At 40.2% G+C, this 15,316-nt stretch overlaps 1 protein-coding gene and 1 long non-coding RNA gene across 3 annotated transcripts in view; both read right to left on the bottom strand.

The window, feature by feature from the left end:
* LOC145879509 (uncharacterized) overlaps positions 1-15,316 on the bottom strand; it is a 153,267-nt gene that overhangs the window by 38,489 nt on the left and 99,462 nt on the right. The window lies entirely within an intron of this gene.
* Positions 6,759-11,146, bottom strand: zic4 (zic family member 4). Its single transcript, NM_001140467.1, is given in 2 exon segments — positions 6,759-8,083; positions 10,388-11,146. Coding segments are annotated over 2 exon segments (1,302 nt in total). The 5' UTR covers positions 11,049-11,146; the 3' UTR covers positions 6,759-7,442.

The raw sequence follows: 15,316 nt of genomic DNA on the forward strand, positions 1-15,316 counted from the left end.
CCTTTTTGGGGAAAAGTCTGTGACAAAAAAGTCTGTGAGCTCTGTATGTTGGGGGGCTTGGGCTTAAGTTGAAAGCGGAGCCCCAATTGCGAAGTGTGAATAGAGGGCTGTTTTAATAAGCCTGGTACCAGCTGAGCTACACAGGGGTCTGGCACCACCACTGACACCAGAAAACTGCACTGCAGATGAAGATGAGAGAGAAATCCAAGGGATCAGTCTGACCAAGTCACCAGATCAGAGCTCATGGGGATTTCTGATTCGCCATTTCGCTGTCCGTAAAAAGCAAGAAATATGAAAAATGAAGCTTTTATATGCTCAGTTGTAATCATTGCGTTGTCTTACATAAGAGTCCTGCCACTGATGGCGCGGTTCTTTTGAACGCTTGTTCATGTCAAGTTGTCAACAGGCACATAGAGGACCTGAAACAGATGACCTTGTGTGTCCCACGACTCAGTGAGACTCTCCATGAGTGACGTCCTCCTCTGACACCTGTGCTTGATATCTCTGATAGCCTGATTACATACTGTACAACCTAACCTTTATAATGAATGTTGTGTTTGTCTTCACCATCACTCTCATTACACACTGTTAGCATCAGAGTTGCGTCTGTGCCAAGCCCCTCTGAACCCCACGTGCTCCGTTTGGAGAGATAATGAAAATGAGATGAACACGACACTGAAAGAAAGAAGACAAGAGGCGCAGCTGCTTCCAGTTTACCATGTAAAGGGTTGCAGTTTCACGTGGCGAGAGCCAAGGACCAGATGAAAACACGAATGGGGGCATAGATAAGTGGAGCTTCATATATGGTGGGGGAATATGGTGGAGGGCACTATAGCTACCACAGGGCCACATTGGCGAGTATGCAGAGATTAGGGGGCCAGTGTGAAGAAGTCATGGAGGGTTAGGATAGCCAAGAGCAGAGGGAGAGAGACAGATGAGAGAGAGAGAAATGAAAGGAGGCGTGGAAAAAGAAGGGGGTGGGCAAGGATGAATGAAAAGAAACGGAGTTAGGGAGCCTCAACACTACTGGCTTGACCTGGGGAAGATGGAAAAAGCCTGGGATCCAATTAAAATCACACTTGGTCGGCCTTACCCCTCTCGCCATGCTGACGCAGCCCCACACTGGCCGGCTATACCATAGCAGTGGGCTTATACGGGTGCCACACAGCGAATGCAGGTTACGCAAGATGTCTTACACGGCGGTCGGCTATAATGCATCTCGCCCAAAGACCTGGTGTGAAAACGCGTCTCACCCTCTGACACATTGGTGGGAATCTGGCCCTGTATGTCATAACAGAGACCGGCACAGCAGATAGGCTAAGTGCGACGGTGATTCGACGGACTCCAAGGTGAAACAGACATATTCACGTGATTTCGAATGTTACATGTACAGCCAAAAAAAAGGGGCGGCTAACTCTTGTTGCTAGGCAGAGAAGCCAAATAAAGATGGCGGACAATAAACAGCAAACTAGGAATATAGGGTCCCATCATGCAGTACCAGTGATTAGCAGGGAGAGGGGGAGGGGCAGGGGTGTGGCAGGGCTGCGTGGTTATGGAATATTGCCATTGCTTTGTCAGGGAAAAGAATATAGAGGGGGATCTGTAAAGGCTTTCTGCACCGAAGAATTGTGCCTATTAGGGAAAAGAAAATCTAATTTCAGGGTGTTCAGCTCTGGCCTTCCTATGTACACCATCACTGCGCTTGCATAACAGATCAAATTGAGAAATTGATTTCCCCAAGCAAAGAGAGACATTTTCTTGGGCAATTATGTGCACAATGGAATTACTGTCTTCCCCAAAAAATGTTTTTCTGAGAGCAGATTTACCATCTTGGGAGGAATAGATCATAGTCATGAGGTAATGGAGGATAAATAACCTTCACAAGGATAATAGTTGAGGTTTGGATAGGATCATTTTGATGGAGGAGGATATATGAAATAACCTTAGTAACCTGCAACACACGTCTCAGACAGACCCTAATCCCAGAATTAATATTGGCAGTATCCAACCAGACAAACATTCGATTTTGATTGATATTTGATTGCGTAGCCAACAAAGGTGAATTGAACTTCCAAATCATGTGGTTGATTTCTGGTCAAAATCCTGGATAAATTATCATTACTATGCACGTTGATGACTTTCTGAAAATTCAATCATGAATTTGATACGTTGATACGTATGTTTAAATAACGCAGGAATAATATTAAGTTGACCAATTCTTTTGCCTGGTACGATGTCTCTTCAATTGGACAACCTTAATAACATGAAGAAATACAAAAATACTGTGTTTAGTTACAACCGATGCCCTCTGGGTAACATTGTTTCCTCATTATTTCACCAAGAACATATCAATGTTATCATGTTGCATCGATGCAACTTTTTGATTCAATTGATCAAATAAAGTCATCAACCATATAACTCGTTTTTGAATCAATTTAACCCAGGTCTTAAACAATATGGTTTAAAGGTTTGGTTGACAATTGAATTCACATTTGTTGACAACTCAATCAAACATCAATCAAACTCGACGTTGTTCTGGCGTCTTTGCCAAGTGGCTGCTGACTCATGAAGCAAGCATGACACACACCAGCTGTTGATAAAGTTCATCTAAATGAAAGGAAAAGGAAATGAAAGGGGGATACCTAGTCAGTTGCACCACTGAATGCATTCAACCAAAATGTGTCTTCTGCATTTAACCCAGGGAACCAGATTTAACAGATCTTATGAGGTTCTGGAAGGAATAAGACGCGACTCTCGGTCCATTCTAACGCTCATATTATTTTTGGATTGCACCTCATCTCACGTTGGTTGAGAGCCTTCTACTCCTCTCCAATCTGAGGCTCAGACAATTTTATCATCTCACACTGAATATTACAGTACTTTTTTTTTTTACAAGAGTTTTCTGAAAGAGGGCAACATAAAAAAACATCATAGCGTCCCCAATCAAATGTCTACTCTCTCGAAAAGCAAACAGTCTCAAGTTAAGCAATTCAAACTAGCCAGCTTATTAGTAAGGGGATCCTTGTGGTGAGATTGGTGGATGACTTCTTAGACAGATGGCTTGAGTCTCTGACATGCTCATTATTTATTTCCCTGGGCTGACAGGGAGGGCAAAAACCCAACTGCGGTCTAACTCAGTGGGCTTTGCAAAATACACCATCAAAACATCCTGCCTTGTCTAAAGAGACGTCCTCATGAATATCGTGTATGACATACACTAATACAGCATACTTCAGTTTACATGAAAGCCCTAACACGCTTATCACCTTTTGCAGCATCCTGAAAAGTGCCACCTCGTGAGGAAAATAGACTGTGTGCGCTGAGCTGGCGTTGTCGGCGATGGGTGCTGGAGCAAAAGCAGGCAAGGAAAGAATGGTTTAGATGGTGGCGAACTCGGCCAAATACATAATAGGACACACAGCTTGTGCAGCCATGTCCATTGATATCGAGAGGCTGCAGGTGATGGGCCTCAATATCCTGTAACGAAGAACATAAAGCAGACAGTCAGTCAGTCTGAGCTGTTACCATGACATCGCTGTAGGCCATGACATCATCGTTACAGGAGCATTGTGGGAGGAAGAAAATCAACAATGAACTTGTTTTAGTTTGCCTTGGGAAAAAAATATATGTGCCACCGTATTAGTTCACTTTCATCAGAGAAACTTTTAGATAAATCAATGAAGATATCCGCTGTGACAATAATGAAAACACTTCTGGTCTATCAAACTTTCAGAGTAACACAATCATAATGTAGTCCAGATTTGCACATCAGAGGTAAAGGATAGTATGCATGGGAGACACAAAATGATTCACAAAACAATCATGTAGCACAGTTCTATCTTCACATAATCGTCAGACACTGTCCCGACTAACCACACTCGAACATATCCGTGTTGACGACTTATCTAAATCGCTGCTGTCCCCTTATACATAGAAGAGCGTATTCCAAGAAACTGAACAGTGTGTGACGTAAAAGTATGGAATGGCAGACTTTCTTATCTTTTGAATAAAAGAGAAGCGCATAGTGTGGTACACCAAAATGGTCTCCTTTAATCAGAAACTGTCTGCACATGTCTTTCACTGCACATAACAGTAAAAGACATCCATACGCGCAAACGCTAGATCGTTAGGTAGTATGATTAGATTATGTTGTGAATGAAGCAGCAACGAGGTCATCATTGTAAGTGTGATCACCATCAAGTGGTATGGCTACTGTAGACAGAACCCTTTCCTCCAGTCAGACAAGTGGACATGGACACTTATCGCGTGCATCGTTTTCAGCCTGTCACAAATATGCGGCCTAGTTAGCTGTGCTGAATTCTGTGGTCACCGCTTTTCCAGCGACTCTCCCTTCTAAGTAGACTGAAATGATTTGCGCCGGAGGCTCCATCTTCGACAGTGGGAATTGGGTGTGTAAACTATGAATGAGTTATATTATAGTAATAACTATCTAGGGATGAAATGGGTAGTTTTAACAGTAATATACTATGGATCATTAGTGGCCCTGTGTTCAGACACAGCAGACAGACAGGCGATGTATGGGATGGACGGCAGTAGGACGTTGTGATGTACTAGTAGGATGTGTCTGTGTTACTGTAATATCTCTATGTGTAACTGTAATATCTGTTCTAGGATATGTCTGTGTTACTGTGATATCTAATAGGATATGTCTGTGTTAGTGTAATAACTGTACTTAGATCTGTCTGTGTTACTGACATATCTTATAGGATATGCCTGTGTTAATGTCAAATCTGTACTAGGATCTGTTTGTGTTACTGAAACATTATCAGATGAATGGTGAATGGATGACTTATTAATACTGGAATAACATACTCTGTGTTTATACAGGCAGCCAAATCTGATATTTTTCCACTAATTGGTATTTTGACCAATCAGATCAGCTCTTTTGCTAATAGTTGGGCAAAAGATCAGAATTGGGCTGCCTGTCTAAATGCAACCATAGGCACACACGCACATGGCTATACAAAAAGAGAAAAAATTGGTATATTGTAACAACAATTGAAACAATTAATAGAACAATCTATATCTGGGATATCTAGGCCTGGCTCGCTCTAAACATCAAGGAATGAATTGTTCACAAACTGATTTAAAACCAATGGAAGTACACTGTGATATGAGTCAGATTAAACATCTGAATGGCTACCTCCAAGACTGGAATTCAGCCAAAACTGCATAGCAAACTCCCACAGAGAAACAATGGTGCAGATCTGTGCACTTACAACTGGGTATCAATTGCATACAGGGGTCAAAACCATAGGGCAGAAAGATAAAGTACATTAAACTTTGCTTTACAAGTCAACTGCATATAGTAAACAGGAATTGCTATCAACACCATGTATTTTCCCTGTACAGAAATAATGCTATTCTCCTGTAGTGCACTTTTGATTGAATTTCACCTATGGTTCCAAAGGTCTTCTTAATAAACGGAGTCCGGGCGGGGCCAATAGTTTTGCTACAAAAATTCAAATAAATATATATTATATTTCAAAACATGAGCAAACTGGTATAATAATCTCACAGTTCAAAGTTTGACACAGATAGCCTATATAAGATATTTACCAGACCCAACCCCAGAGAAACACCCACACTGTAAAGACATCAAACTGTATTTATGAGTCTCGAAAAAACGGATCCCATTTTATTTCGAGGTCAAATGATTAGAAAATATGAGGAATTAACAGTAAAATGTAGGTAATCACAAAGAATGGATAACATTCACCTATAGGCCTACAACCATGAAAATGTGTGTTGTGCTTTTGCATGGTGCGCACGCAGAGATGGAGAGCTTGATGTAAAACTATAGAGTGATAAACGGACTTGCAAAAGGGGCCAGACAAACTTTACTGAAGGCAAAGCTATGACTGTAGCAAATACGCACGTATTTGACGTCGGTTGCGGCTTATCAAATAAAACCTGTCAACTGTCAAGAGCGCAAGTATTTGGTTTTGAATTTTGATTGAATGTCTTCATACGTGTGCACTCCTAATAAGATTTTACAAATTCATTTACAGTGTGGGCATGTGTATAACACATTGTGCAGCTCATGGTTGGCTATTTTAGTCGAACCAAGATTCTCAGAATTCAGCGTAGGCCTATACATAACGCTATGGATTTCATAAAACGCCAATTCAATTCCAAGAAAGCTGAAAGTGAATGCACGGATATCTAGCACAAATAAACAAAGGGCGTTGAGTCTGCGTCACCGTGGCACAAGCACATTTTCTTTGAGAATGCATTGGGTTTAATCACACACGGTCTGATCAAAGAGAATGGAGACACTTTAATGAAATATTGAATGCATAATTAATGTTACAGTATGTACAGTAGAATTTTAATTAAACATTTTAATTCTTATCAAGGAGGCCGTGGATTGTGTTCTCAACTGATCCCGGAAAAAAAAAAGTATTTTACACAAAAATGCATAAAATATCCATACAGAAACAAAGAATGCAAGTGTATTCTGAAGAGGAGGGGGGTGCAGGGGGAGAGGGGATCATAGTATAGGCTTCTCCACTCACACTCATCCTTCTTGGAAGAAAGCAAAACAGCTGAAAGCTGTATTGGCCTAATGCACCGTCCTTTCATCTGATGTTTAACATTATATTTAACAAGTGAGTGTAGTAGATCTTATAGTCAATATGTGTTTGAATTACATTACATTTGAATTACAAATCATGGGAACGCATAAATTGGTCCACTTGTTATTTGGCCTCAAAATTGAACTGGACGAGAAATAATAGGTTTTAATTCAGATTTTATTTCCAAGTTCTGCCTTACATTAAACACGACATGAGTAATGCACTTTCTATGCATTCCCACAATACAATACAGTTACATTCCATGAATACCCTGTCCTTTACATATGCTGGTTTAGCCTTCCAAGCAATAATACATGTATAGTTCCTTTTATAACACTTTTGCTACTATATTCACATATAGGCCATTTACACATAGACAATCCCGTTAAATCCATTTAGTTTCTTTATCCTATAGCAAACATCATTCAAATGATAGGCAGCATTTGTATTAATGATGTCCTATTCTAATTCTCCAACGGGGAGGGGGGGGGGGGGGGGACACACACACGTCACTGTAGCCTACACATGTGTTAAAACAGGCACGTTTCTGACACGTGACACAACTCAAGGCCCACCACACATAGACGCACATAGACTCTGGAGTTTGTGCGTCACAGAACAGTTAAAGCTTGCCGTCACGCATTCTGCAACGCTTTATATATATATATATATTAGCACGTTTTCAAAACTACGACACATAATGACTTCAACATGGCACATGTCTTTATAGCCTACGACATCAACAAAATACAATCAATAATATATAATCCAAGAATAGCAGATGTCATAACAAAAATAGGCCCACGTTTTGTAGGCCAACGTCACTCAGGCGACATGACTGACTCAAATGGATGATATGTCGTTATTACACTGCTTTGGTGAGAAAGAGTCCACGCCACTGTGGCACGTATACCACCCGTTGACAATACTTTTCTGAAAGGGTGAGGCAGTGTTAAATGTCCTGGAGCTCTGGGCGAAACTGTGGCCTGCTTGGTTGCATGGGTATTGGGTGGGCTCAGGTCTATAACCGCTCCTCTGGATCAACAATGGATCCAAGAGGCCATCTGACCTATGTGAGGAGTATTCCAAACTGTTGTCGAATGTGTGATGGAAACGTGTCCTCAGACTTGACTCATTTCGAACCTCGGGGGATAGAGACTGTTGGGAGGAGGTGAGGGGCTGAGCGCGTGTCACGATGGTGGACGAGGCCGTTTCGCCTTGATCCGTTACTTCGGGTGACCTGGCCTCTGCAAGGTGCTCCCCGTTCACTTCGCGCCCATCGCTGCGTTTCTCGCTGTAGTCCTTGCAGTGGAGCTTCATGTGCTTCCGGAGGGAACTTGGGTGGGTGTAACACTTCTCACACCCCCTGACCTTGCACATGTAGGGTTTATCACTGGAGTGCACGTGAGAATGCTTCTTTCTGTCGCTGCTGTTAGCAAACCTCCGATTGCAGCCCTCGAACTCACACTTAAAAGGTTTTTCACCTAAACGTGCAGAGAGAGAAATGACCGCTTGTTACGATATGGTGCCTAATGTGTTGTCAACCTCTGGGTTTGTAAACTCATCTAAACTTACATTATATTGTTATACATTTGCACATAAACAAGACAGTGACGATCGAAATAATCAACATTTTATGTTTATGAGCAAGTGGTGTGTAGGCTATAGGCCTAATTCCAAAACTTTCCTAAAATGTTCATATTTGAAGTCATGTCGATTTTAGTTTTGGGTGCCTTTTTTTCCTGTGCAATGCCAATGTGCAATAACCATTCACGTGAATACCTACATTACAATTGTTCGTGTTTGAACACAATTGTGTTGTCTTACATAACCTTAGGTCTAATCTTAACCTAACCCATAACTTCGACTGTAGGGCTAAACCCCGAATAACGTGTAGAATTGCACAAAGTGTAATGAACATTCAATGGAAACTGTGGGTTATATTATAAGATCTACACGAAAAACGCCCCCCCCAAAAATCTCAATTGACACTTCTGTCGAAAAGTTAACCTGTCGAAATATGATGATGATAATCATGAAGATAATCAACATGGCAACAAGTGGAAAATATAATTCCCATAGAAGTTTACACTACCCGTGAAACTCTATTCATATCGTAAATCCCAACAGTGAGGCCAAGGCCGCAGTAAATAGGCCCATCATCTATCTCCCCAAGTCCTATTAATGTGCTAAAACTATGTTTGAACAATTCTGTCTTATATCCAGTTAAAAAGGCATAAGATCACAAGTCATGTTGCTACAGAGGAATGAGTGTGTATAGGCCTAGTCTTCAAATTTCGATTATGCCTACATGGCAAAATATGTTGAAACAGCATGTGTTTTCTCATCTCAAAAAGCCCCACCAAACCAGAATTTATTTCTAAAATAATATTGTTCACTATTTCTAGACGAACATTTATTAGAAATGTGATATGTTACTGTTTCCATAGATGCATCTGCACGTACTATTCAATTAAATGGACGCCATAATAATCATTCATTCGAAATACATTTTGGCACGTACATTTTAACATCAATGTTTGCTATAACGTGGCTTTTGGCATGTATAATATTTAAGGGTTCTTACCATAAAAGTTTGCCACTGATGATTTTTCTCATTGTGTTGATTTAGACAACTCTGGCCACCAACGACATAATTCTTAATTTATTTTAGTCCAAATTACATTTATCTTTAGGGAAGCATTTGACTCTTTTATATATATATATATATATATATATATATATATATAATATATATATATATATATATATATATATATATATATATTTTTTTTTTTTTTTTTTTAAAGATCAACATAAACAGTGTTCAATTATCGACTAGCTAAATGTCAACATTTAAATCCTGTTGATCTCTGTGAAACTTAGCAGAGATCAGGCTACAAAGGCACTGTGTTGTCTATACCTCATAACCTACTTGGCTGTTGTGTTCTTCTACTACAGCGCTTCCAGCGTTGTTCCTGCGCCCGCGCAGAGAGGAGTCGTCCCTACTGGGCTGCAACTGAGCGAAGCGTAAAAGCTACGTCACAACTCTCCGGTGTCCCGGCATTTATTTATTTATTTGAGTGAATGAGTGGAAGAAGCACCCACACAACTGGGCCTGAAAACTACTAGTTTGTAGCTGTAGTACTACAGGTCTTCTGTCCCGCCATTAGCACTAGCTCATGCTTCTCTCCTGTACAAGTAACCCCCCCACAACAATCACGACAGGCTATAAAGTCATCACAATATTACAGAAACTACACTCAGAACAACAGCACCACCAAAAACATAAATAATGACATCCACAGACAAAAATATAATAATAATAATAATCATCATCATCATAATAGGCTATGTACATTTTAATCCTAAAAAATCTAGCATGGCAGACAGTGACGCATACTGTCATTCAAAACAATCAAAAGTTTGTTCAAAGAATTGTTTTAGCTAGCTTTTTCTAATATTTTTGTGCACTATAAAATGCTACTATAGTGCCATTATACTTACGGAGATAAGCTTGAGTTTTATTACACAATCTAACTCTCACAATCTAACTATTTATATAATAATATAATTTGATAAAAATATAAACATTTCGAATATGGTTTAAATTAGGTTATCAACATTTTCTCTGAGGGTAAATTTAGTCCCCAAAAAAGATACAAGGTTTTGGCAAGTTTAATTAATCATTGGTTTTTATGTATTTTACAAACTTTTATGTTAGCTAATTACTATTAATAGTATTACTATTATTGTTATTATTATTATTGACACTAATAGTTACATACCTGTGTGGGTCCTCTTGTGAATCTTGAGGTTCTCTGATCTTGCAAAAACTTTTTCACAGCCGTGGAAAGGGCAGGGAAATGGCTTTTCCCCTGTGTGGACTCTGACGTGATTCACCAACTTGTATTTCGCTTTGAAAGGCTTTCTGTCCCTCGGACAATTCTCCCAGTGACACACGTATTGAGAGTGCTCTGGTCCTCCGACATGTTCCACTGTCACATGGGTGACAAGTTCATACATAGTCCCGAAAGTTCTGGCGCAGGGCTGCTTCCCAGCCCCCTCTTGGCTGTCACTCCACTTACACACCAGCTCGTGCTTCAGGTTCTGTTTGGAGCATCTCAGGAAAGCGTCACCACGTTGAATTGCCATGTTCAGCGGTTTGTAGAGACCCAGGAACTGAGAGACAAGTTGTTGGCTGTTTCCCCTGGGGCCGCTGATGCTCTGGCCGTAAGGGTGCGTCCGGGTGAGGATGTCCCCAGGTAGACCCAACATCACTTGACCAGAGAGGTCTCGAGTCGCGTCGGAGGAGCCATGGGCCTGCTCGTGATAAGCGGTGAAAAAAGCGTGGCTTCTGCTATCTCTATAGCTAGGCAGGTCACGGTACCTTCCAATCCCGCCATGTTGGTTACTTCTTGATGCTAGTTGATCAGTGACGGGTGGCATGCCGGCTCCAGAACGATTGGCTCCAATGATGATGCCCCTAGGGCTGTGCTCTAACCGGTGGCTGGGGTATCCAGAGTCTGCAAAATGGGGAACCGAATGGTCAACATATGCACTGTACCTCGACTCGGGATAGTCTCGCAAATTGTGCGAGGGGCAGAGCTTTAAGGAACTGCCAGTGGGGTGCCCTATGTGCTCCCCTGCCAAAGGTGGCAGCACCACGCTGGGTTCAGTATTGCTCTCCCCGGGGTTGACGCAAGAAAGAAGGCAGCCACTAAACCTCGACAGAGTTGTCATGTTTTGTTGTGAGTTTGCAAAATCAACCAATTCTGTGCTCAAGATTTACCTAGAAATATTGTTTCCATTTTCTTTGCTGTTTATCATCTGAATGTGAAATTCTTGGCCGTGAACTTCGCAGGAGCAAGAACCAGACTCAAGTTCGTTAAAGTTGGTGTGACTCCCATGCCGTTCACTTTGCCCTCTTGATTTGTGGCAATAACCGTGGTAGTAAAAATGCTTCGAAACAGGCCATGGTGCAATATAAAAGCACAGCAGGCAAATCTGCTTTAAAAAAAGGCGCTTTGGGATTGGTTGGAATGTGGTATGATTGACAGGCGCTGGGTTTGTTTTAAAAGGGACACGCAGGCGTTCACTGCACGACTCCGTTTTCAAATATCTCATAGAAAAAGCTTTGAAATGTGCCGCGGTATAGCCTACACTGCCAAATATTGGTGTCTCTTTGACTCTAGGCGCCACATTACAACCGCCTATTTGTAAATGTCTAACGTAAATGTCATAAATGTCTTCAAATGCTGGACATTTTTGTGTGGAAGTCTAATAGACTACACAATTACGATATTGAAATGCAATGTTAAAGTATCAAATGTCAGAACTTTTAATTTAATTCCATGTTTATTTTACTGGAAGGAATAGGTTAGAAAAATACATTCTAGGTTAAAGGACCAATGCACCCGTTTTATTTCAAAATCAAATAATTTCTGGGTAACAATTAAGTACCTTACTGTGTTTGTTTTAATTTAAAATGGTAAAATGTTTTACAAAAATAGCATCTTAGCATAGAGCAATTTCTAAAGCAAAAATTTTGCTAGGACTGTCTGGGAGTGGTCTTAGTGGGGAGGATAAAACTAGCTGTTATTGGCAGAGAGGTTTGGAACTCTCTTTGTTATTGGTCTATTAACTAATTTACCACCTGATGATGTCACCAGACAGGCCAAAACTCCATCCCACCAAAACAGGCTGAAATTTAAGGCGGTCTTTTCAAACATCTCTTACACTAAAAAGGCATTATCATAATTTTCACAATTTCACAATATTAGTCCAAACTCATAGTGTGGAAATATATATAAAACACAGAAAAATCACGTTTTTGACTGCACTGTGCCTTTACGATTCCGTTTTTCGAAGTCCTGACCAAGTGGGGTAAGGCTGCAGACAAAAACAGAGGAGGGTAGCTCTATACCCCAAAAAGACCAAAATCAATCACATATCAATACATTTGGCGTACAACATCAACTATATTTAACTAAACTAAATAATTAAGCAACTTTAAAACATGGGTACATGAATGGTGGGGTACAAGCTTATAGCCTCAAGATAAAAGGGCAACAATCAAAACAAACAGACAATATGCATACGAATTTTTACTAACTATTTTGGAGAGAAAAAACGTCAAATGTATTTATTGATATTCGAATAGGCATACATTGATTATCCAATGGCTTTCCATAAACCGCTCATTTTCTTCCATTCTTGCCAGTCTACTTCTCAATTTCGCTGACATCTCTGACAAGCCGATTGGATTTTCTCTCACGTCATGCTACAGCATCTGATTTAACGAGCATGTTTAGCAAAGTCAACCTTCTTCATATCTATACACACAACTAAGTCAAACTGTAACTGCTGTCATAGCAATTCATATAGGTTATCCTAGCGCCTTAAGGGCATGCACTCTGTCATGTCTTATGCATGTAGGCTACCATCATGGGAACAATATGTGATGTACAATTATTTTGTAGGTGTTCAAAACAAGTCCAATCTGTCACTTGTAAAAAATAAATAAAAAAAAGAACAGTGAAGAATATGACTATTGTGAAAAGTATCTCTCCAAAGGCTGCAGCGATGCAACTCAGGCCATGCAGCGATGCTGCAACAACTCATCTGCCTGGCAACACACATTTCAAACAGTAATTTATCCTGCCAAAGGATTAGAGTTGTATTTAGTGGGTTTAAGTTGTAAATTATACAGGCCAATAAACCAATGTTCCCAAATTAATAGTCCATGCGTCTTCGTTTGGTTATAGTAGGCCTCTATTTTCCTTTAAGCCGTTTTGTGATTAGTTTGGATGCAGAGGTGCACATTGAATGTAGATTTAATTAGTCAACTATTATTTCTCAAGACTGTATTGTCCTCTAACTTTCAAAGTCCAGTTTCAACATTGTTGTTCTGACGTCACACTCAAGGGACTAGGCCCAGACAAAAGGAGTGAGAGGCCCACTTGACATAAAGTGCCGTAACATAGACAAACACCATTGGTCAAACTCGGTAATTATTGTAATGCATGCTCATGTTAGTCGGCCTTTAACCTGGCGCATTTCCGAACAAAAATGTAGAAAAACTTCACGCTTTAGTTACTAGCATTGTAATACGTAGCCTATGAAATAGTCTACAACGGGGTTCCGAGGTTTTAGGGTATGTCTTCGTTCCGAAATAAATTGTAAAAACCAAAAGTAGATCAACAAATCTGGTAAAAACGGACTTTTATGATCAATTACGCCCCATTGTCACCTGTCTCTGCATCACCTTTCGTTGAGGCCCACAAATCTCTCAGATCCGCTGTCAATTTATTGAATATTGACATTGCATATCGCGTGACTTCCTTATAATAATAGCTACATGCAACATACGCATAAACAACCAGACATCTTTACATTGTGTGCTTGAACATTTCACGTAAACCTATCAATCAAACTATGTAGCTAGCCTATTTAAAGCCAAAATAACATTGGTGGTGCTTGGTGGTTTATGTCTGGTGTTTTGTGAAGAAGAAGAAGAAGAACATTTATGCATAAAAATAGAAGCAAAATGGGTATAGACACTAAAATAAATAAATAACACATTGCAGAGAAGTGATATAGGCTACTGTCAAAATGAAGTGAGTCATTCCAGCTTATGTAGTAGACAATTCTGCAGACTAGCTTAAAACGGGATATTCATGTTTCCCCTAATACACTATACAAATACACAATCCACATGAATGCCTTTGTCATCAATAAACTGAAACATACTGCACAGTACAATATTTATTAGTGTGATTAAATGTAGTACAGTGGTAGCCTACAGATCATGTGCACTTGTTATGGGGCAGTTGGAATGTTGATCCCCGTAGGATGTTAGTCGTTTTTCTTGAAAATGAAGAGCTATATAGTACCCAGAAACGCAAAACTGTACAGTATGCATGTGTAATAGCTTTGACTGCTAACTCAAGACATACAGTTTTTGCAGCTAAGTTGTGATTAATCAACACAAACAAGTAGTGTCAGACTAATAATATTGATTGCATTCATTGTAGAATGATACGTCAGGCTAACAGGCCTACATGAAATGATACAGACGATCACAATCAAATGTCACACTTTCTTTCACATTCAAAATACACAGCCATAGAATGGCAGAACCTGATTTAAACAGTGGCTTATGAGGCCTGAGTTGTAGCCTATAGCCACAGCAGAATCCAAATGCACTCGGCTTCAAAGAACACAAAAATGCTGTAAATGGTTGTTCATCTAGAAGTATATATATTATGAGGACAATATTATGACAGTAGTTGAATATCAGTGCAATAACCTAATGGATTTTACCTAGACTTAGCTCTATTTAGCTTTGTCAATGTGTCTGCGATGATCGAATGCAGTTTAAAATGGCACCCATTGCCCATGTTAGAAAGGGCCCTCTGTTCAGCACACAGTAAATTGCACGGCACTGTTCATGACCTGTTATTACCTAGTCCTATACGATACATTAACAGGAATCATACCCAAATAAGTGACAAACAACTATGCTCAGGCCCTTTGTTACACTGTAATAGAGAGAAAAAATGCACAGGAGCCATCGGGGACTTCATGTATTTGATATGCACCCATTTAAAACCAGCCGAGGTGGAAAAGAAGCACATGAAAAAGAACCTAGCAATATCAGTTCATAGGTCATCCTTTTTTGGTGATTTAGACCATTTTGACTCTCTGATAAATGG

The sequence above is a fragment of the Salmo salar genome, chromosome 05 (assembly GCF_965601325.2).
Source record: "Salmo salar chromosome 05, fSalSal1, whole genome shotgun sequence".
Taxonomy (NCBI): domain Eukaryota; kingdom Metazoa; phylum Chordata; class Actinopteri; order Salmoniformes; family Salmonidae; genus Salmo; species Salmo salar.